The sequence below is a fragment of the Gymnoscopelus braueri genome (genome assembly GCF_963280865.1).
Source record: "Gymnoscopelus braueri genome assembly, chromosome: 5".
Classification (NCBI taxonomy): Eukaryota; Metazoa; Chordata; class Actinopteri; order Myctophiformes; family Myctophidae; genus Gymnoscopelus; species Gymnoscopelus braueri.
The window spans coordinates 41,248,217-41,272,863 of record NC_137606.1 but is presented as its reverse complement, the minus strand read 5'-3'; the positions used below and the strand labels follow the sequence as shown (position 1 = coordinate 41,272,863).

The following is a 24,647-nucleotide window of genomic DNA, read 5'->3' as shown; positions in this document are numbered from 1 at the left end:
TGAGGCAGCTATTTATATTTATGTGGGGAAGCTGTTCATCCAGGGTTCCAGCTTTACCAGACTCGAAAGTTAACATTTTCACTAGGCTATTTTTATTATGTTGCCAAATAAGAATATTGTAGATGTAGCTCAAACATATACATCTTGAATCCTGAATCTTGATTAACACTAAATCCAGGTCTTTTCCAAGTTTTTATCATGTCAATTTTCCTGTAAATAGCTCAACCCCTATAGTAACAGAAGGGATGCTCATGTAGACACTTTTGGAGGGGAGAACTTGTCCTGGGTTTTTGGGAGGACTGGGCACTATTTTTGAGGAGAACAGGGCCCAAACCCATTTCTAATTACTTATGAGGTGCAATGTTAGGTGCAGTAAGTGATTTATTTTAGTTTTTAGGTGTTAAACTGTTAAATATTCTAATATTAATCATTGCTACAGAGTGTTTGTTCACTAACAGGGGTCTCCCTGTTTCTCCAGCTCTTTAGTAAACATAAATACATTTTAGGGTCAGGATACCAATTTCATCAAATCAGGTGAGAGAACTCATGCAGGATACAAGATAAATGTGAAATTGGAAGTGATGAAACAAATAAATGAGCACACAAAACTGGAGCTGGAACACTATACAAATTGATGTTGATAAATGGACGTACTCTCTCTTGTATCCTGCATGAGTTCTCTCACATGATTTGAATGGAAACTCTGGTATCTGACCCCTAAAATGCTATTTACTGCCTTACTAAGAGCTGGAGAACCAGGTGAGACCCCCTGTTAGTGAACAGAACACTCTGTAGCATGATTAATATATAGAATATTTTAACGTTTAACACCTAAAATTACCTAAAATAATACACTTACAGCACCTTTAAGTATATTGTGATACCAATACTTTTGTACCTTTACTTAAGTAAAAGTATCAATACTGCAATGTAGAAGTACTCTGTTACAAGTAAAAGTCCAGAATTAAAAATGTACTTGAGTAAAGGTACAAAAGTATTGGTATCACAATATACTTAAAGTACCAAAAGTAAACGTACTAAAATGTTTGAAAATAGCAGATCTACAAGCTCACAACGACACGTTGTGAGCTTGTAGATCGGCTATTTTCAAATGGCCTATGTATAAAATAGGGCTAAAGTGGTTAATGTGTGTGTTATGATATAATAATTAATATCTGCAAAGTAATTAGTAACTAAAGCTTTCAAATAATTGCAGTGCAGTAAAAGTACAATATTTGCCTCTGAGATGTGGAGTAGAAGTAGAAGTATGGAAAATTGGAAATACTCCAGTAAAGTAAAAGTACCTCAAAATTGTACTTAAGTACAGTACTTGAGTAAATGTACCACTGCTAATACACAGTACAGACAGGCAGACAGGATTTGCACAACTCTTTAGAAAAAATAATTTCTGCGTGATATCTAGAGTCTGTTGAACAAAACCTAACCTAAGCTTGTCTGTGCTTCATCGACTTGCACTATGCTGAATACAAACATACAATGTGATTTGGACTTATCTTAAGCTACGAACTTGCACTTTACTCTGCACAGGGCAGGATCTCGATCCTATATGACCTTATGTCATCTCTGTACGTGTTCTCTCTTGCAGGGGTTAGAGGTAAATGAGAAGCAGAGCTTGAGTTTGACTTGGCAGAAGAACAGTGGGAAGAGGCGGTCCTAAGGGTCAATAATAATACATCTTCATGTGCTCGCTATACAGTTCAATGTATTACACAGGGTTCATTTTACAAAAGCCAGACTATTAGCAGCCTTTTTTCCAGGGAAAAGCTGGCTGAGTTCTGGTGTTACTTTTTCGACACGCTAGGCAAAGCCCTAAATATCAACTTTACCCTGTTTACCCTGTACACACCTTCTAGTTTCTCAAAGAAGGACTTAGACGTTGTAGCTTTCGCCTCACTCATAGCCCGTAGACGTATTCTCCTTCACTGAAAAAGTCCAAGCCTACCCTCACAACATCCTGGCTCAAGGACTTGATGTTATTTCTGTCGTCTAATGATAGGTTCTTAGTTTACCTACAATCCTAGATGACCATTTCTATGCATTTGATGCATTACCTTATGTTTAACTTGCTTACTGTAAATCGCTCTGGATTAAGAGCGTCTGCTAAATGCCTAAATTGCAAATTGTAAAGTAATCTCTAAGAGACTCAATTGCAGTTTTTTATCATAGATGGCAACCGCTTATCACACTCATAAACCCATAAACCCACACTCATGACCCAGACTGACCCTTAAAAAAACAACAACACTTTACTCAATGCAAAATACAATGATTTAGGACTTCCTCTAATCTACATGATACTGATTAACATGCCATTTTCACGCTTTTTAATGCTTAATTTTATTCTCCCTTCTTTCACTTCTAATTCATTATCTTTTAATCTCTTTTAAACTGCAAACATGAAAGCCTGCATACATTTCACCTCCTGTAATTGTGCTGGGACAATAACGTTGAGTGATATATTTAGCTAATAATACCAAATTCATCATCCTGAATGCAGCACACCATATTTGAATTTGAATCATAAAATTACGTAAACATTTTGATTTAGGGGTCAGTTATATTCCTCCAGCTGCACTCCCTATTGTGTTAGTCCCCAAAAATGGGCCATAGGTAATTATTACATCACCAACTACTGCTAAACTGGGCCATTCACACATCCAAGAATGAACGACCAACTTTTACAGAATGTATTTTCCCCTAAAACCATTTGTTTGTTCCCCCCATATTTAGTCTTGACTCTTTTATAAACAGAACATTTGTTGAAACAAGTTAATTTAATTTTCACTGCATGTGTGCAGCCTTGTTTATTCAGTGTCCATGGAAGCAACAAGGAACACAGCCATAAAGATATGGGTTCCTTATGCAGAAGAATGTTTGCTTCTTTGTGATGCTATGTCCTGTATACTGCATGCAATTAAAACATATTGCCACATTTTCTTCAGGCTGTGACGTACAGGTAGCACCTCTGTGTAGGAGTGCGTGTTCAGTCACACATCACTGCCTTCAGCAACACCAGGCTCTCTCTGGCCCTTGCTCTCACACACAGAGTGGTGAACATTTTGGCTGCACTGTCTGCCTGCCCCAAACGCCATGAAAAACATGGCCTGTATGCATGAAGAGATTAGGGGGAATAGTCTGGAAACAAATATTTTCCCCATATGCTTACTTTTTCCATTCTTATCCAGACCTGGATATTACTCAAATCAAATTCCACACTTAAATAGGAACCCTGTATTTCACTGACCTGGCAAATCTTTGTGTCCACTAACAAATATACAGTTTAAAATGATGATCATCAGTGACAACAACGGGCACAATACGACTTTGGGTAAAAGTATTTATTATGTACATGACAGTTTCAAACAATACGTGACAAAGCCTTCACAAAAGTGACACAGCAGCAGACAGATGGTCCTTATGCCAGCCACCAACGCTTAGCGGATGGGATTGAAAGGCTCCACAATCTCTGCAAATGTCTTCTTTTCTGGAGATGAAAATGAAGAGAAGCGAATTTGATTACACAATACACTTTTTTTTTGGCCAGAATATCATTTCTGATTGCTCCATGTGCACGCCGTGACATTAAATGTTGGACTGTGAGCAGCGCCAAATAACGACACAATGTTCTTGGCAGCAAATTAGCCAGTCTGCTGTAACTTTTATCTCAATATTACAGCAGTCTGGACAATATTGCTACCAAAGGTACAAAGAGATGTCCAACTTGCTTCAGCCAGTTGAAGGTAGAAGGGCTCGTCTGTGTTTAACAGGGACATCTGATTGCTACAAAGGTCAGCATGTTGTCCCGGGCTGGCCAGTGGCCACTATAAACAAGTGCTTTGACCGGGAACGCATCTGTGTCACTTTAGATTTCTTTGGCTATTCAAAAATAGCAGATATACAAGCTCATAGCGCGGCACCGAGTGCCGCGCTACGAGCTTGTAGATCTGCTATTTTTTGAAAAATCTTGAAAAAATATGTTTTAGATTTTTTTCCAATAAAACTTTTATGATTTAGATTTGTTTTAAGAATCGCCTCAGGTCTTAATGGGTTAACTATTTGAGTATGGACAATGTGCAGCATCATGTATGGACTTGCAGAGAAGCATGCACCGTGCAGCCCTGTAATGACTTTTGGTCAGTAAAAGGGATACACTTGTGCAATGCCTGAAACTGAAATAAAAAAACAAACATATTTCAAAAATATTTAATGAAAAGGTTCAATACTGGTTGAAATCAAACCAAAGCTGTGAACACTATGTTATGCACATTTTAAATCTTTAACGTCATGACTGTAATTTGGGAATGTTATTTATTTTGTGCTTGTTTAGATTACAGCTTCATGCATGTGCTTATTGTAATTGGATTCTTTTTTAACTAGGTAGACATTTGTATAGAAAGGCCTAACCGCAAATTATCCTCGGCTAGAAGCCCCACATACAATGCAACGGTTTCATGTTTTTAACTTGATACATAGTTTTTTTGTATTGTCCCTGTCAAATAAACATAAATAAAAAATAAAGGTTTCGATTTTCAATTTGTTTTAGTTTCAATGGCTCAAGTTCAGACATAACATATGGACATAGTGGTCCATATGGAGCCCTTTGTAGCAGCGTTTGTAATGTAGAACACTCATATACACTATGACCAAATTAACTCCTTAAAAGGATAATAAACCTGCAATATGTAACTTTCTTCTTCTACCCCGGAATTTAACCCTTTTCCCTGCGCAAGTGCTGACATTTTTACCATTGAGTTAATAGAGCCTAACCTGCTTGCTCAGGGGATAAAATGAATCTTGTGTCCATAGATGTCTCAATAGAAGAGCAGGGAGACAAAATACAACCACCCCAACTGTATACGTAATATTGTATTATCATACTCTACCATACAGATTGCACAAAATTACATTATATTTATTCAAAAAAAATTACATAGTGAGGCTTTAACCACTTTTTGTTTTTAAAGAGTTTTTTTTTTTTTAAACCTTACCTTTCACTGCAAAGTCATCAGGGTGAAGTTTCATATACTGGATCATGTCCCGGTCAAGTCTGGCATATGTGTAATTTTCATATTTTGTAACATGGTAGCCAATGAACCATCCGATCGTTACTAGCAGGACTTGTCGATGTGCACCTGTAAAAACAGAAGCAGATTGTCAGATGATAATGGAATGTAGTATATCGTATTGTCGCTGTCGGACATAAACCTTCCATCTCCATATTCTAACTTTGTGTTTTTTCATGAATTACTTGATCACACTACAGCGTCACACAAAATTATCAAAAGTAGCAGATCCACAAGCTCGAAACGCGGCGCGAAGCGATGCGTTTTGAGCTTGTTGAATCCTGAAAAGTAACAGTTTTGGACATGTGAGTTTTCCATCCGACAGAGACGATATTTAAAGCATGCGTCACAATATAAGTCAAAATTCAAACACTACACACTGCATCATTAAGTTATATATTTCCACAATGGGGCTGACATGCCTATTTACTATCATAGCAAGATGGACCAATTCTCATCGAGCTTATAGATCACCACTGATACAAATTTACTTTTTTTGTCATTAAAAATAGTGCCCTCTCTCTCCCTTTTTGCTTAACCTGCTGGCATAACCTAAGCCTAACAACAAAGCTCCCAAACTTTAAAACCCTAATTCCAAACTAAAACTAATAGCCATTAAATGCATAATCCCCTAATCCCTATTTGAAAATAGCTGTGCATAGTGCATACACAAATAGTCAAACAACCATATACAAATAATGCACATTAAGACGGCATTAAAACACTTCTTTATTGAAAGATATGGATTATTACATTAAACTACTACCCCGTAGCGAGAGTTAACATTTGGGGCTTGGGGGGTAAGCACCTTTATTTTCAATTTGTACATGTTTGGAGTGTCTACGGGGTATAGTGCTGAAAGTCCCTGTGTCCATGGGGGTGAACCCTACAACTCTCGTAGATTGAAAACGTCAGAATCATAAATACGTCTACGAGAGTTGTATTCTACAGCCATCCTCCTTGCTAATGCAGCAGCATAGCTTGCAGGTAGCCGAGTTATCCATTTGGTAGTACAGTGGTTCTCAACCAGTGGTCTGGGGACCACCAGTGGTCTTTGAGGAGGTTCCAGGTGGTCCCCAGCCAAATGATTGGAAGAGTTGGTAACCAAATGGACCCATATAGATCTATAACTCTTGAGAGTGTAAAATTAAACCATTTGGTTTCATTTTACACTCTCAAGAGTTAAATTATTGCTAAACATCTGCATTACTTAATTTACAAGAAGTCTACACAATGAGAGAATGTCGAAGAATTGTTATTTGTGATCAACATTTGCCTGTTATCTCTCCTATGATACCAAAATCAATACAGCATGGAACTGTGGACAAAATCCTATCCAACGACATGACAAAATGTTCTAAGTTTTTGGGTCTGAGAGGCTAAATCTCATCAAACGGTGGTTCCGTGGCTCAAATGCCGAATAAATAATGGACCTTCATATGAAAAGGGTTGAAAACCACTGCTGTAGTGGACGGGGATGCTAACATGCTAACGCGCTAAACTAACCTGACTTGAGCGGTGGTCTCTGGTTGATGGCGTTCTGCAGCATCGCCGTGGCCCAGCCGACCACCCCCAGCCACACCGAGGTCCTGTTCACGATGCCCGGGGGAGGCAGAACCTTGGCCTCGTCTGGTACCAGGCCCATGGTGGTCACAACTGGACTTTATTTACTTAAGACCCTGGTTGTTCTTCTCACCTCTATTTACGGAGGAAGTCACCAAGGGCACAGAGTGCAACCTGAAATAACGCCCGGACTAAACATTCACCGTCCCCCGTTAGTTCCGCTCTCACTGTGTCGTCCCTATCCATCATCGTTATTTGGGAGGGGTTGATGTTTATACAAAAAAAATATATATATACAAAATACAAATACAAAAGTGTTATAACGTATACAAAATCAGTGGTGGAAGAAGTACTCACATTTTGTACTTAAGTACCAATATCATTCACAATGTAGAAATACTCTGTTACAAATAAAAGTACCAGTATTAAAAATGTACTTGAGTGAAAGTATTGGTATCAAAATATACTTAAAGAACTAAAAGTAAAAGTAGTCATTAGGCAGAATGTCCCATTTCACAAGTTTCCAAATATGTATATCCTTTGAAAATAGCAGATCTATTAGTATATATAGTAGATCAGCTATTTTCAAATAGCCAAAGGTCTGAGCCCCCCACCTCACGTCTAAAATACACCTTTTGGCCAGAAAATAAAATATTTCACCGGAAGGAAAACATGTTTTAGTAGTTACTCCACGGCGCCTTCTACAGATCTGGTCAATATCATTTTTCTATTGACCAGAGTTTTCCTTCAGGTGAAATATTTTATTTTCTGGCCAAAAGGTGTATTTCAGACGTGAGGTGGGCGGCTCAGCGTGTTGCCACTAAGGAAAGTAGGCTTTCAACATATAAAACCGTATTTTTTGGGGGGTGAGTAGCGAAAGTGTATTTCTGATTTTTACTAAAGACTAATCTCTCAAGAACAGATTCTGCTCTGCGTAAAAAACAGCAGAGGGCGCTGTTTTTCCTTTTCATTTGGCGATGGGTTCCCAGATTGACTAAAGCAGGGCTACTCAACTTAAGATGGCTCAGGGGCCACTCAGCAAAATACCAAAAGTCCAAGGGGCCGCCATAAAAATAACGGTCCTATTTTGGATTTTTCGATTTTGTAACACACAAGAAAATGTACATTTTGACATCATATTCTTTTCACTGTACCAGTTTATTTTGTGTGTATGTCCAGTGGCATCAGTTCAGCAAAAGCTAAGGTATGGCAAGGTTAGGGTTGCCAACTCCCAGAGATTGAAATAAGGGACACCTATCCTGGGCGCGCGGCCGGAAAAATGTGGGGGTCAAACCCCTCAAAAACCCCAAATGCATAGAAAACTATGCATTAAACCTGTAACAATTGACTTACCTGTATGTATGTCTGTCTGTTTGTCCGCGGGCCGCGGGTTGAGTAGCGCTGGACTAAAGACAAGAGGCTGCACAGCCTGCGCTATCGCGGGTGTGCGCGGGCAACGGCTAGAAAGTAACATAGCGTAAGGAGAATTCCTTCTAACCCGACTCCAGAGCTATATGTTTTACAAGTAACTAGTAACTAAAATGTTCAAATAATTGTAGTGGAATAAAAAGTACAATATTTGCCTCTGATGTGTAGTGGAGTAGAAGTGAAAGTATGGAAAACTAGAAATACTCCAGTAAAGTAAAAAATACCAACATTGTACTTATAGGCCTAAGTATACAGTTCTTGAATACATGTACTTAGTTGCTTTGCTGGTTATTAATTTGGGAGGGGGTAATATTTATAAAGAATAGAAACAATAAATACAACGTAAACAAAATATTGTCAAGTTCAATGCAACATTGATTTATTTTCCCCTCTGGATTCAATTCACTTTGCAGGTTTCAGATCCGGTCCAGAAAGGAAACGGAAACTGCATAATGTGATTATATGGATGTAGGCAACAAATGACCGGATACGGTGAGCGGGCTCTACAGCGGTTCTGAGCACTGACTGAACAGTAAATAGAATGCAGACTTTCCACAGTGCGCGAGCCTAGTTTAGTTGTGATTCAGAAAATAGTTCATGATTCTACAATTTTATAAATATGATCAATGGTGAGAGTTGTCGTTTTTAAATATGTTTTATTTCAATATGATGGGGAGTGGTTTTTAGTTAGATAGACCAGCAGCACAGTAATTTTCAGTAGTGTAGTGATTAGTGTTGCCATGTCAGCTTATTATAAGCGACTTTGGCCTTGTTTTTCTGTAAAGTCGCTGATATTGGTGTTTGCGTTTTTTTGGGCTTGTTTCTAAAGTATAGTTGTTTATTTGGGCTTGTTTCTAAAGCAGGGGTCTTCAACCTTTTCAGGCCAGGGACCCCCAAACTGATGGGTAGATGGAGCAGGGACCCCCTACCTCGTAGGGTAGGGGGGGCTACCACATATATTGTATATTTATGTATAAAATTGTGTTTTATATTGCCTGCTCCTACGCACCTGCCCCAGTAGGTGTGCAAAATAAAAATTCTCTACAAAATATGTATAAACATACCATGTTATTGTGCATTGTGTCTCCATTTATCTGTTTGCTATGGATTCATGTTATGTTTAAAGACAATTTGACATTTTGGGGGATTTTTTTTTTTTTTTTTTTTTTTCAAACAAAAATATTGTATAATCAAACAACAATTTCGCGGACCCCCTGCAGTACCTCCACGGACCCCCTAGGGGTCGCGGACCCCCTGTTGAAGACCTCTGTTCTAAAGTATAGTTGTTTATTTGGGCTTGTTTCTGAAGTATAGTTGTTTATTATTTGGGCTTGTTTCTAAAGTTTATTTGGGCTTGTTTGCGTTTCTAAAGTGTATTTGCTCATAGGTTCCCTAATGTTGTTTAAACCAGTATTTCTCATACATTTTCATCTCAAGGACCCCCCAAATGAATATGTATTTGTCCACGTACCCCCATCTAAAAGTTGTGACCCCCATGGCATATACCAGATTTGTTGTTAAAAATGTTGTATGTATTGTAATGTAGGTATTCAAACAAATGTTTTACTTTTTTCAAGTTATTTTTGTTGAAAATAGCAGAAGCTCACAACACGCTTGTAGATCTGCCATTTTCAAATATCCGACGCTCATGTGAGGAATATTTCATTTTACCAGGTTACCAGGAGTCAGGACTACAGTCATGCACAGAGCCTATGAGTTACCAGGACTACAGTCATGCACAGAGCCTATGAGTTACCAGGACTACAGTCATGCAGAGAGCCTATGAGTTACCAGGACTACAGTCATGCACAGAGTCTACATGAATTACCAGGACTACAGTCATGCACAGAGTCTACATGAATTACCAGGACTACAGTCATGCAGAGAGCCTAAGTTACCAGGAGCCAGGACTACAGTCATGCACACAGAGCCTACATGAGTTACCAGGACTACAGTCATGCACAGAGCCTACATGAGTGCAGCCTTCGTGGAAGAGTTTCAGCAGAATGGCAATGATGTGAATTACTCCAGCCATACATCTGACAAAATTGAACAAGGTGGCAAAGTGGCCTTTAATTATTTCATGCTTTTTGATATTGTTGCTGTCGGTCAGAAACTTCTTATCTCCATATTCTAACATTTAATGTTTTTGCGTAAATTAATGCCATACTTGATCATCATACTACCACGTCACACACAAAAGCATCAAAAGTAGCAGATCCACATGAGCTTGTTTTGGGCTTGTTTTCATACCTAGTTGCTTATTTCTAAAATCTGGCAACACTGGTAATGATGATGACATCATTGAAGCTGCAGTCCTCACAGAGCTCAGAGCTGCTGCTGCTGAGGAGGATAGATAGATATAGATATAGAGCATATAGAATCATAGATATATAATACAATAGAGGATATAATGTCCTGGCCAGCAGCAGCTGCTGTGCACAAGATTTAAATGAGCACTTTGATCATCTATGCATCCCAATAAGAAGTAGTGTAGTGTCGTCGGGGGGATCACATCATCCCCATGTCTTGGTAAGTATTACTGAATAATATCATTATTAAAGTGGGATCGCTTCATATTATTTTCATCATCTTGTGGCCAAAATGGCAAAATGGTGGTAGCTTTTATTGCTAGTTGTTGCTAGCTTCGTTTCTATTCCTTCCAGCGTTGCCATGTCGGCTTATTATAAGCGACTTTGGACTTTTTTCCCCTGTTTTTCTGTTGAGTCGCTTGTAAATATTGTTTCTTTGGGCTTGTTTCTAAAGTGTAGTTGCTTATTTGGGGCTTGTTTCCTATTGTTGTTTAAACCAGTAGTTCTCAAACATTTTCATGGCATGGACCCCCATGGGGATTAATATGTATTATTCCATGGACCCCGGCCGGCCCCACCTGAAAAATGTTTTGTGCCAGGGACCCCCCGCCCATGCCAGATTTGTGTTTTTAATATTCAAAAATTGTCACTTTTTCCCAAGATATGTTTTTTGAAAATAGCAGATCTACAAGCTCACAACGCATCGCATGGTGACTCGTTGTGAGCTTGTAGATAGGCTATGAATAGGTTTATAAAGTGCTCATGTGTGTTGCTTCTTTTGGGGCTTTGGGCTTGTTTTCATATAACTGGTTGCTTGTTTCTCTCGCAGAACCTGGCAACACTGATTCCCTCCTCCCTAGGTTGGAAATGCAACACTGACTATCAGCCGAATTTAATCCGTAGTATCGTGTTGTTGTTGTCGCTTGCCGACAACAACAGATCTACAAGCGCTCGTTACTATAGATCCGTTCTTGTTTGCGGCAATACAAGCAGCAACACCCAAGTCGTGCGATTATAATGTATAAATATGCATATTATTATCAGTTTATAACGCTGTAATAATAGCTTCAAATGCAGTGGGCCCCGGAGATCAATAGTTCTGATCTCTGTATTATAATAAAGGCAGTTGTTGCAGAGATCTAGTGTAACATTCATTTGCACCATTGGTTCTCAAAGTGGGGTCCGGGGACCCCTAGGGGTCCTTGGGGGGATACCAGGGGGTCCCCAGCAAAATGTGTTAATATGGGATCACAAACATTTTAACCACTTTAACCATATTTTATACTTTGGCTATTCACAAATAGCAGATATACAAGCTCATGAGCTTGTAGATCTGCTATTTTTGAAAAATCTTGAAAATGTATGCAAATCTTTGAATATATATATAAAGAGAACCTTTTAACTCAAATCTTTGCTTCTCTAGAGGTCCCTGGCACAAAACATTTTCAGATGGGGGTCTGCGGGGAAATATTTATCAATTTGGGGGTTCTTGACATGAATACGTTTGAGAACCACTGATTTGCACAACAGTCGAAAACCACCCACTGTGTGTTGTCTGTGGACCGTGGTGGGATGCATGAATGTGACACTTGCAGAAAAGAGCCTACTTTGTTTTTACTGTCCATACGGGTGTTGAATTCAGGGAAATGTCCCTTGCGGAAAATGGATTTCATCAGATCTTTCCAAAATGCATTAGCCTACTCTCTGACTCCTCAGTTGCAGGGGAGACGTAAGTTACATCTCCCCTGCAACTGAAGATTTACATAACACTTCTAATGGTTCCAATAAATCCAACTTTGTCTCTAATAAAGCTGGTCCTTTAATAAACTGTTACATCATGTAACAGTTTATTAAACTGTTACATCATGTAACAGTTTATTAAAGGACCAGCTTTATTAGAGAAAAAGTTGGATTTATTGGGAACCATTAGAAGTCCAAGGCCTGTAGAATGTGACCTCCCCAAATGCTGTACATCACCATGGTTCCATGAAAGTATTTCACCCTGTCTTGTAGCATATAGTGGCCTGTTTATACTAGGAACACTTTAACCATTGTTTAGCACCTTTTTCTGAAATGACTGAGGTTCTATTTGATAACTTGTAGGTCAGGAATGTAGAATGCATGGGGTACATCTTAGAGTCTTATCTATTTAGGATACACAGTAGGCCTATTAAGTGGACATTATACTATCTATGAAATTATGAAAAAAAAGCAGTACAGATGTTGAAGTATTCCATGAGTGCAGGTGAAATTAAAAGCTTGGGCCTTTTTCATAGTTTTAAATGTATTTAGTACTGTATACTCTAACTTTAATACTGTATTGAAACGTCAGGTAGCATTTCAGTCATTTTAATATACTGTTACGTGTAGCTTACATGTGCTCATGAATAGCTACTATATATTTTTTACCAGATTCACTTAACTGACAAAAGAAGTTTGCATACAGTATAAGCGGGCCATATCATACAAGGAAAAGCCCATGTCTTGGGGGAATTGCTCATATACATTTAGAACACATCTAGAACAACATGATATTATATTTAATATATTTTTAAAGTAAGAAATTAATAAAATAATATATGGAATAGGACACAATACATTCACATGGTCTCTGCACAGATAGGAGTGTGGTTACTAGAAGAACTAGACACAATATTTACATGAATATAGGCTTACAGTATTTCAAAGTAGGCAGGGTATTACACTGTGTTTAACACACAAAATGAAACAACGCTGTGCACATGATTTAGACTAATAAATATATAATATACATAATAGGCTAGATATAAAGTACTATCAGATAAGCTGTACTATGATATATAGCACTGGTTCTCAACATGGGCTCCAGGGAACATCAGGGGACCTCGAGGGCATTGCTTTTTGATCAGGTTTCTGTTGTTGACAAGGTTCTACTGCTTGGGAGAAGCAGTTGTTATTGTGCCTTGTTGTTTTTGGTTTGGATTGACAATATCATTTCCTGGAAATGGAGAACGTGACAGATACTGTGATTAGCTTGTTAGGATTCAGAGATGCTCTGTGGCCTTCCTGGACTGAATCAGTGTGGTGTATATGGATGATGAGGTTTTAAAGATTACACTGCTTGAGAGTTTAAAAAGAGTTCTCTCCAAAATCGGTTTGTAGTTTTGACAAACCAAAAGTGACAGAATATACAATATTTACGTGTGTGAGGAATGGTTTGTATACATTGGCGTCCCTATTTTGGACATTTCATAGGCGAAAATGTTCAAAAGGTTCCCACATTTTCAAAAATAAAGAAATTAGCGGATCACAACGATCACAACACGCCAGGATGCCATGCGTTGTGAGCTTGTAGGTCAGGTATTTTCAGTGTGTGTCACAGTTTTATGAAACATAGGGCTTTAGTGTCACAGTAAACTTTACTTTGACCATTCACAGATAGGCTATACCCTAACTGTACTTTTACAAAGTCAAGAGATGCCAAGTCCCTGAAAGGCAATATGTGAGAATATTTTAACGGGAATAAGTAGCATTGATATAGGTAGGTACAGATCAGCATTATGTAAGAGTTGTGTAGCTTATAGGGCTGGGTATTAGTGGAAATGTTCCGATAATAATACAGCTTCAAACGTTTACAATTCTATCAAGTAACGCTGCCTTAAAATAGATTGGTACAATATCAGAACTTTATGTAGCTTATCACTTCTCAAAAACTGAGAACTCCAACCTTCTGACATTAGGCAATTAATGGTCTCAAATGTGAAGACCCCTCAGCCCAGTTTTAACAGTATACAAGAAAAAGGTTTTGTACCTGGCCCTCAAATTAGGGCTGTGCTAAAACAAATCGATACAGCAAATTATCTTACCGTACTCCTTGCTGATGCGCGTATCAATACAGAGGCTACTATATCGATACGCTAAGAAATGCTGTATGTGTGACGTAGTTTTGAAAGAATATGTGTGTGTGAGACTCAGACATGAGTTTCATGCAATATTATTGTTGTAACAAATGACCAAAAATACAAGAAATACAGAAAATGCCAAGTTAAAAGACAACTACTTAAACCATATAATTTGTTGACTGGGTTCCCCAGCCAGGGGTCAGTATACTTGGTCTTGCTTTTTCCCCTCCCTACACCAAATCTCTTTGCTGAAAATAGCCGATCGAGAAGCTCACAACATGTCACAACGCGAGCCGTTGTGAGCTCGTAGATCTACTATTTTATGCCGAACGTTCGCCTTATTATGACATGCCCAGAAAGGGGACGCTGGGGTTAAAGTGGTTAAGTGTGCACATTTATTGCAGGGGTGAACCCTTGCTACAGGAACACTCATTAAACCAGCACATTTATTGCCGGGGTGAACCCCTGCAATGAATGTGCAGACTTTAATGAGCGCTCCACTGTCTTTATTTGGGTCATCTATTTGAAGTATTCAGGCATATGGCTCTGATAAATGCTTGTCCTCCACGCATTGAATCTGGGAGCAGATTTTGTTTTGGCCCCGATCTGTGTTTCTTAACCACTAACCAGTGGGCCATGAGAGATGTTCAAAGAACCTTTAATCATATTTTGTTTATTTAATAATGGGTCCAGACTTCATGGTCAATACAAAATGTGAGACCCGTGAAACCAGTTGAAAGCCATAGTTTTTGTTTGCTATTTCGAGCCCCTGTAGATTGGGCCTCCTGCTCACTTGATTTGACTAATTCAAACATAAATCATTCAGCCACAATCAAACACTTGACTGTCTAAAACCCACACAATCTCCCTGCATCCAAGAGCTAAGGACTGGTGCCACTTTCCACCCACTTTTCACCCTTTGCTGTCTTTTGTTTCCTATTTGTGAAGTGAAGGCCATTAATGACAGCATGTTGGCATCTGATCCGCATTATCTTAAGGCAGTGCCGGGCGGCTTGCGGCTATTCAGGACATGCTTAAAGTCCTACTGTGTAACATTCATTTTTGTAGTCTGTTTTAGGGACACCCCGGCCTTGTAGTTCCGCTGTCAGTACAGCGTTTGTCTATAAAGGAGGAATGCTGAAAAATGAATGCTGCAGGGTATTAGCAAGTGCATGATGATATTTTGGAAAGCAATAACGCGTACTAGTCAGAAACAGTTTATAACAGTAAAATACAGGCTGGGGGCTGACACTTGGGAATACAAACAGTGTTTTCTTGTTTAGAGAAGTTGTCAAAAACACATGTGAAATATCTTTTGTGGACAAATAACCAGTGAAAGATTATATAAAAAACAAAACAACTTTTGTTTAATTGAAATAGTTACACATTATGACTTTAAATGTTCTTGAAATAAAGTGTGTAATTGTTTTATTATTTCCCGGTTCTGAAAGGACCTTGAGCTATATTATGTGCTTGATTAGTTTTAAACACAGTCTGGAAAATGACCGACTTTATTTAATTGGTGTAGGTAATTATTTAGATTTCTGCTCTCAAAACACATATAGCCTGAAACTGTAGCAGAGTAATCTTTGAATTAGATGGTATTTTACTGAAGCTTGGTAATGGAAAATGTCAGGATATGGACTTTGAATATTGTTGCTGTCGGGCAGAAACCTTGTATCTCCATATTATAACTTTTTATGTTTTGCTATCTTTTTTTCCCTTTTTTGTAAATCATGCCCTACTTCATAATGCAAGAGTGTTGCACAAAAGTAGTGAAAATAGCCGATCTACAAGCAATTATTTAAAAACTTTAATTACAATTTACTATGTAGATTTAGATTATTGTTACAAAACATACATTTTCCAATTAAGCCCTATTTCATACTTGGTCTTTTCGAAAATAGCCGATCTACAAGCTCACAATGTATCACTTCGCAGCACGTTGTGAGCTCTTAGATCAGCAATGTTTGAAAAAGTTGAGTATTTTTTACTTTGGTACAGTAAGTATAATTTGATGCCAATACTTTTGTGCTTTTACTCAAGCAAAAGTTTAAATACAGGACTTTTACTTGTAACAGAGTATTTTTTTATATTTTGTTACTTTTACTTAACCCATTAAGACCGGGAACGCATCTGTGTCATTTTAAGATTTCTTTGGCTATTAAAAAATTGCAGATATACGGTGCCACGCTATGAGCTTGTAAATCTGCTATTTTTTTTTTTATCATGGAAAGTTTGTGCAAATCTTTGAATATAAAGAAATCTCAAATCTTTGCTTCTAGGAACAACATATTTTGAGATGGGGGTACGCGGCCAATTTATTTTGGGTGGTCCTTGACATGAAAAGTTTGAGAACCACTGATATTATACAGTAACAGTAGCAACATGAAAGTTCTTTAAAAAAACTGTTAGGATTTAGAAAACATTTGTAGAATCCCCAGAAGCAAAAAAAAAGATTTGCACAAACTTTAAAACTTTTTCAAAAAATAGCAGATCTACAAGCTCGTAACGCGGCACTCGGTGTCGCGCTACGAGCTTGTATATTATCTCCTATTTTTTGAATAGCCAAAGAAATCTTAACATGACACAGATGCGTTCCCGGTCTTAAAAGTAAAATAATATGAGTACTTCTTCCACCACTGAAACGAATGCAGTAATTGCGGTTCATTTGCTGACACCCTGCTCCTTCCTTTGTTTTCCCATCAACAGTTTAGCATGAGCATGGAAGATTATGACTACCTGTTCAAGATCGTTCTGATAGGAAACGCTGGCGTTGGGAAGACCTGTCTCGTCAGGCGCTTTACTCAGGTATGTATAAGCTATATGTATGTGTCTTCAACGTTTCTCCGGCCAAGGACCCCTTAGCTGAGAGAGAGATGAAGCAGGGACCCCCCCACTACATATCGAATATAATTGTGTTGCAGATGAAACTTTTTCATACATTTCATAGCTAGCTTTGTAGACTTGTTTGACAGCACTGTCATCAGTGTTGTGTAGTTGTGTATAAATATGTTGGATTCATGTTAATCTGTTTTTTCAGACATTTAACCACTTAAACCATCGATACTTAGTAAACTTGACCTTTGGCTCTGTACCTGGTCTGTTCTTTTTCCCTCTACACACCAAACCAGACGAAAATAGCAGATTTACATCTAGTTAAAAATGTATTAACCATATTAAACCAATTAACCCATTTAGACCTGTTACGTCGTTATACCTTTCAAGCTCATTTTAGTTGTAGCTATATATACACCGCTGTTGTCGGGCAGAAACCTCTTTATCTCCATATTCTAACTTTTTGTGTTTTTTCGTAAATTAACACCCGACTTGATCTACAGCGTCACACAAAAGCATCAAAAGTAGCAGATCGGCAAGCTCGAAACGCGGCGTGAAGCTGCTACGCTTGCTCTTTTTGAAATTAATCCTAAAATTTAACAGTTTTGGACACAAAATGTCAAGATTTGTGTAAATGGCTGGAAATGTGCTACAATTTCTGTTTATAAATCTTTTTTTTATTTGGAGATCTACAGGTTCACACCGCATCGCTATTTTCACAATTTGTCATTATTATACAAAGTATATTGGGCTTAAGTAGGTAAGTTTTAATTAGTTTTTTTTAACAAATCAAACCCAGGGTCTAGTGCTCTGGAGGTGGGAACCCTGGCTTTTTCAAAATGTCTAACCTTCCAGGGTTTCAACTGCAGCCAGGATTAGTTTATGACTAGAAGGCTAGAATGAAAACCATCTGTATTCCAGTGGTGGAAGAAGTACTCAAATCTTTTACTTAAGTAAAAGTATCAATATTGCAATGTAGAAGTACTCTTTTACAAGTAAAAGTCCGGAATTCAAAGTTCACTTGAGTAAAAGTACAAAGGTAGTGGTATCAAAATGTACCTAAAGTAGAAAGTACTCATTATAAAGAATGTCCCATTTCAAGTTTTTAATGTATAAAAATCCTCTACAAGATCTGCAAGCTAAGCGACGCGTTGTGAGCTTGTAGATCAGCTATTTTCAAATTGCCAAAGTATAGGTCTGAAGTGGTTTTGTTAGAATAATCGAAATCTACAAAGTAAATAAAAAACTAGTATCTAAAGTTTTTAAATAATTATAGCAGAGTACAATATTTGCCTTTGAGATGTAGTGGAGATGTAGTGGAGGAGGAAAAGTATTGAAAATTGTAAATACTGAAGAAAGTAAAAAATACCTAAAAATTGTAACTAATTGCAGTACCGGTACTTGAGTACATGTGCTTAATTACTTTACACCATTGGTCAATTACTAGAAGGCTAGAATGAAAACCATCTGTATTCTGGGTCCCCATGACCGGAGCTGAGACCTTCTGCCCATGAACGAGATCTGAGTCATTCAATTACTGCGAGGACCTCTCAAAGTATACATAGACCATTGTTTGTGTTTTGTGTTTTAAGGGTCTATTCCCGCCAGGACAAGGGGCTACCATTGGAGTTGATTTCATGATAAAAACTGTGGAGATCAAAGGGGAAAAGGTGAAGGTAGGTAGAGTTTCTAATTATACATTATTGTGTTAACAGTTTAAGTGCTCTGCTATGTTGAAAAATAAAAGTAACTAGTTACTCATGTAACTAGTAGCGAGATGAAACATGAAGTACTGTATAACTTTCATACAACTTGACCGTTGCACAAGGCACCAGCATTAGTTTTCTTTTAACTTCTCTTGGGAACAGTGCAGATGGCAAATGTACTTTTTAATTTGATTTACAGCTGCAAATATGGGACACAGCTGGACAGGAGCGGTTTCGATCCATTACTCAGAGTTATTACCGTAGTGCCAATGCCCTCATCCTTACCTATGACATTACCTGTGAAGACTCCTTCAGATGCCTTCCAGAATGGCTGAAGGAGATTGAGCAGTACGCAAACAACCAAGTGGTGACTATATTAGTCGGTGAGTATGGGTGCAACAATTAATCAAACTAAGTGATTTAATAACCCCAGCAAATGTTTCTCGAGATTGTATAGAGAAGTAGTTCCCAACCTGTCGTTCTTGGAGGTACTCTGCTTATGTATGAGAAAAGAACCCCCCCCAACAAACACAGAACAGAGAGAGTGAGAACAAGGACAAAACATAGAAAAGAAACGGGCCAAAACAAGATGTGTACATTTATAGATATTTATATAGCATATAAAGGTATGTTCATGAGGTTAGACATAAGGTGCAAAAAAGTAGCAACGCATCAGTTGGACCATAAATCCACAGGTAAAGTCCTCATGGTAAATCCCCACAGAAAGTAGTCCGCATAGGGAACAAATCCACACGAAGGAAGGTAATCCAACATGAGGAAAAACGGCATCAGAGGAAAGTGTTCCAGTGTAGATTTAGTAGATTTGGATAAGGATAATTTTCTTTGAAATGGAGTGAGTTTCAAAGGAAATGAGTGAAAACGAATGATCATAATCTTGTGCAGGATTTTCTAAACCTTAATTTCTACAAAACCGACAACTCCCCTCACACCCAAGAGCAGATATGATCACTCAGAGGTACTGATATGGTGCAAGGCCTAAACAAAATTACAAAGATATATAAATACAGTAGCCTATAAGTCATAACAACCCGGCCGCAGATTGTAAATCGCTGCCCTAAACTATGTGAGCCATAACAACAAAACGCAACCTCACCATCTCCTCTTGCTTCCAGGTAATAAAATCGATCTCGCTGAGAAGAGAGAGGTTCACAGGCAGAGGGCAGAGGACTTCGCGGAGTCTCAAAGAATGCTGTATCTGGAGACCTCGGCCAAAGAGTCCGACAACGTGGAGAAACTCTTCCTCGACCTGGCCTGTGAATTAATCCGAGAGGCCAAGCAGAACACGCTGGACAACAATGACACTGCCCCCATGCTTGGCGAGGGTAAAACCATCAGTTACTTGAGCTGCTGCAGCCTCAATTAGAGAGGTGCACAGTCTTAACAGCCATGGTAACTGCAGTATAGGAGGCCATTGACTGCGGAGGCTAGTGGGCTTCCGTCTGTCTGAGCTGGCATACAGCCACTTTTTAGTATCTTCACTTAGTCCAGTGTTTCTCAACCTTTTTCTTTTCAATGACCCCCCCCCAGTTTCATATGCATTAGGCCACAGACCCCCCATTTGATACCACTGTATCTCTTGGACCCCAATCTACGCGGTAAAATCCTCAGTGTTAATTTAACTCAGAAAGTGTGCAAATGGACCCGTAAGAGTCCATTTGGTTCCATTTGCACACTCTCTGAGTTGCAGATCTGTAAGGGTCCATCCTAAACTATCAATCATTTAGCTGGGGACCCCCTGGAACCCCCTCAAGGACCCCTGGGGGTTCCAGGTACCCACGTTGAGAACAAGTGACTTAGTCCCATGCCTTCCTAGTCCCAAAAAAAACTTCCACTGTTGAAGTTAGTGAGTCAGCCTTAGCTTGGCCTTCCAGGATACTAATATATTTGGTGGAAAGATTTAAAGCTGCTGCCATTTGGAGAGCAAAGTGTACAGCTGGCTTCTTTTTGGCCGCTTATTGATGCATCCAGGGACTCTTCACGTTATGTGTTAAGAAGAAGCTCAACCAATTTGTATTGACTCTATTTTGTCCATTTCATAGTGACATGGCAGTAAGTAACTCCCTGATTAGTTTTTTTTCCTGAATTATTGACGTTTCACCAGCAGCGTTACATTATGTGAGTAAAAACTCTATCAAGCTCTTTAGGACTGCACACAGCATAACATTATGGTTTGATAGTCATTAGTCTCTCACAATTTTCAAACGCGTCCACTTAAACAGTCTGTATCTCAGAAGCGCTGAAAAATGCGTAGAAAATAATGCGGAACGTCCCGTCTCCCACCCACTTCCATTTTAGCCCTTGCGGTCACGTAAACAACCCTTGCCCGGAAATCAAATTCATCAAAGCCTATCTAGCTTGCTCCTTAGCAGCTCCTTTTAAAACATATTTTAACATGGTCAACGGAAATGACAAACAGATGACAGATTCCCTGTCACAACTTTTTGCGAGGCACGGTTGCAGACTCTTCCATAATCAAATATTGTGGAAGAGTTGTCTGGCTTGAGAGAATAGCAGTGATGGACAGTAACGTATATATATCTGTATATCTGTCGGGCAGAATCCTCTTATCTTCATATTTTAACTTTTTGTGTTTTTTCGTGAATTAACGCCCTACTTGATTGTAGATCTGCTACTTTGCTACTTTTGAATTTGAATCCTGAAAAGTAACAGTTTTGGTTTCCACTCGACAGAGACGATATTTACTTGACTACTGTACTTACATTTCTTTAATACCTGTACTTTGCTTGTGACATTACATTTCAAAGACAAATATTGTACTTTTGACTTGACTTTTCTTTTCTTTTTACATTTAAGACCTATTTCAAATATAGTGAAAATAGATGTGACCACGTTGTGAGCTTGTAGATCTGCAAATTTCACTATTATTTATATTTTCGAAAATGTATGGAAAATCTTTTAATTTGGGGGAAAATTTCAATACAAAGCAATGCATTGATATTAAAAAGAAAATGTGCTTTGTAATTTGAACTTTTGAGTACTTAAGTATTTTTAAAAGCATGAACTTTTGAATACTTAAGTATTTATTTTTAAAGAAAGTACTCCAGTACTTTTACTCAAGTACAAATTTGACAGAGCAACTTTTACTACATTTCTTGACCAGAAGTACATCTATACTTGGACTTAAGTAGGCTACTGGTGTTTTGTACGTTGTCCACCACTGCTAGATAGTCATCTATTGTATGAAAGTTAATGGTTAGTTAAGGGTATCAAATGTGTTTACGTTATGTTTAAGAAATGACCAACTAGTCTGATTCAGTTGCAAAGTGGTATTTGTAAATGTAACAAGAGATCCATTTTATTTTGCAATCAAAATAATTTTGACCTTTTTGGTGCCAATACAGTGGTCACTGTTCACCTTTTTAACATTCATAATGATCATAATTGGTCGCATAACTTCCTTGCACCTGCCTGTTGTTACAAACTGTGAATTTGTGTTGTACACAGCAAAATCCAGTGTTCATTTACCTCTGACAGTGCAAGAATTGTACATTTTTACACTTTCAAGTTAAATTGAAACTCCCAACTTTTACTGTGTACCTGCTGCTACAATAGCCTACATGGTTTTGTTTTTGTCCGACAAACTCACAACATAAACACTCATGAAAAGACTACCTTAAAACAGTATTCTGTGACATTTATGATGATGATGATGATTTATTTAGATCTGTGAGGATATCTATGTCATGTGGCATCAGAAATGTAAGATGTTTTTATTGTGCTTGTTTATTAAGGAGCATATTGCATTACCCATAGTCTCATACTACCGACACAGTTGATACAATCTGAAACAGGTGAATACGCCTTTTAAACAGTCAATCATTAAACTATTAATCTATTGACTTTTCTATTCAGAATCCAACTATTATCCATGTTAGAGTATGTTACTGCTTTTGTTATTGCTGCCTAGCCATGAAATTGTATCACTTTTTTGGTTTGAATGAATATGTTCTCATAGTTTTGTATGACTATTATGCTTTTTTTCTGTGAACTTTATTCATTATTCAGCATGTTCAGCCATAATCTTTAGTGTCTAACTTTATTTCCTATATACCTGCCATAACTGTAATGTACTGTATTGCACAATGCCATATACTGCACACCTAATTTGTAGCTTTTTATTCTGGCTTTTGTTGTATAGGCTTGTAATTTGTCTTGGCACTTTGCTTTTATATTGGTAATATTGTTTTTCATTCATCTCTTTGTAAAGTCAGTCGTGGATTTTTTTTATTTTTTTTTATTTCATTTTGCATTTCACTATAGATTTTTTTCATGATTTACTCATTGTTAATCCCTTTTCTCTTTTTTCAACATATTATGTGGGAAATTAAATTGAAAACACTAGGAGGATATTGTATTTTTTCCCCTTATGTGTACAAAATAATACCTAAAAAGACCTCTACTCTGCCTAACATTGAATTAAATAATGACACTAAATAACTCATGACCCTCTTGTTGCATTTCTTATCCTTGGCCTCTCATCATGTATGTCCTGTTTTGAACTTATTCAAAGTGCAAAACCTAAAACACTGGGTCTAAGACAGTGGTTCGCAAACATTTTCATGTCAAGGACCTCCAATTTCAATATGTATTTTGTATTTTGTACTTGTATATCTACAAACTCACAGAGCTTGTAAATCTAAGAAATAGATGAGGACGAGAACATGGGATGAGGAAAATCACATCTGCTGATCAGAGAGATATTGCATGACTAAATAAATAAATACAACTTGAACATGCCAAAACTTGGCTTTGATATGGATCTTTACACTACAGAAAACAGGTTATATATTCGAGGGGGGGGGGGGTCTAGAGTTTACACCCACCCGATAGCCCAGAGAGGAACGGTCGGTGCTGTGATATTACATTACATTACATTACAGTCATTTAGCAGACGCTTTTATCCAAAGCGACTTACAATAAGTGTATTCAACATAGGTAGGGAACGAAAACTACTAATCACCAGAAGTCTTTAGTGCATTTTCTGCATAAACAAGCAACCAAGAGTATACCTAGCGCTAAGGTAAAAGTGCAATATATCAGCTACCTATTTCCTTAAACAGATGAGACAAAATAGCTAAATCATATTGATATTGACTTCCTGGTTGTCTCAGACAGGGTTCTGTTTACAATCCTAAACCAGTAACCTGAAAGCTGAACCAGTAACCTGAAAGCTGATTGTATGACATTCTGTATAGTAGTGTGTATATCTGCCTGCCTCTTATATTTCATCATGATTTGTGTGCATGGGGTCCTCATCTTAAACAAGCGTAATGCTTAATGAGGGTTTCCAGTTTAGTAGACCTTGTATTGTGAATTTGTACTTCCATGTACTGTTATGTACTGTCATGTACTATTCTCATGTCTTTCTAAATAAACTACATCAATCAATCAATCAATCTGTCACATGTCTGCTCTGTCTGTCTGTCTCTGTCTGTTCCAAAATAATCCATCCATGCGACCCATAAGGTCATTATAGAGATGAGGTGCAGTCACTCAGACACATTTAAAACATTCATTAGCCAATAATAGTGTGAGTTTAAAATGTGTAATCATTGTACAGTATATTAGATACACACTGCTCGTGTGCAGACTGCTGATACATGACTGTCATATCATGACTGTCATGGATGAACTTCAACATAGTGTTTGCATTTTCCCCATTTACGGCCTGTACATCTACATAAATGTTCACATTTCAAATTTAAAGTGGTGACCCCATGGCCAGGGATGTTGCAATTATGTACGGTTCCTCAGAAGTACCCGTATCTTCCGTATTGTTCAATGAAAAGCATT

The 24,647-nt window shown here is 38.0% G+C and overlaps 2 protein-coding genes across 2 annotated transcripts; one reads left to right on the top strand and one right to left on the bottom strand.

Annotated features, from left to right (window-relative positions):
- Positions 1-3,344: 3,344 nt before the first annotated feature.
- Positions 3,345-6,809, bottom strand: ndufc2 (NADH:ubiquinone oxidoreductase subunit C2). Its single transcript, XM_080428429.1, has 3 exons — positions 6,591-6,809; positions 5,010-5,153; positions 3,345-3,505 (listed from the first exon to the last, which is right to left on the bottom strand). The coding sequence occupies exons 1-3, from the start codon at positions 6,727-6,729 to the stop codon at positions 3,456-3,458; spliced, it is 333 nt and encodes a 110-aa protein (XP_080284555.1). The 5' UTR covers positions 6,730-6,809; the 3' UTR covers positions 3,345-3,455.
- Positions 6,810-10,393: 3,584 nt separating this feature from the next.
- rab30 (RAB30, member RAS oncogene family) lies at positions 10,394-23,291 on the top strand. The gene is made up of 5 exons (XM_080428426.1): positions 10,394-10,607; positions 16,981-17,079; positions 18,699-18,782; positions 19,012-19,195; positions 19,946-23,291. Exons 2-5 carry the CDS (start codon positions 16,987-16,989, stop codon positions 20,194-20,196), a joined length of 612 nt encoding a protein of 203 aa, XP_080284552.1. The 5' UTR covers positions 10,394-10,607; positions 16,981-16,986; the 3' UTR covers positions 20,197-23,291.
- Positions 23,292-24,647: the final 1,356 nt, after the last annotated feature.

Bases quoted from the DNA above. Each gene is read 5' to 3' on its own strand.
- ndufc2 (XM_080428429.1), bottom strand. From the start codon at position 6,729: ATGGGCCTGGTACCAGACGAGGCCAAGGTTCTGCCTCCCCCGGGCATC. The intron at 5,154-6,590 runs GTTAGTTTAGCG...CTGTTTTTACAG, and splicing joins GAGACCACCGCTCAAGTCAG to GTGCACATCGACAAGTCCTG. The intron at 3,506-5,009 runs GTAAGGTTTAAA...TTTCATCTCCAG, and splicing joins TGATGACTTTGCAGTGAAAG to AAAAGAAGACATTTGCAGAG.
- rab30 (XM_080428426.1), top strand. From the start codon at position 16,987: ATGAGCATGGAAGATTATGACTACCTGTTCAAGATCGTTCTGATAGGA. The intron at 17,080-18,698 runs GTATGTATAAGC...TTGTGTTTTAAG, and splicing joins TCGTCAGGCGCTTTACTCAG to GGTCTATTCCCGCCAGGACA. The intron at 19,196-19,945 runs GTGAGTATGGGT...TCTTGCTTCCAG, and splicing joins AGTGGTGACTATATTAGTCG to GTAATAAAATCGATCTCGCT.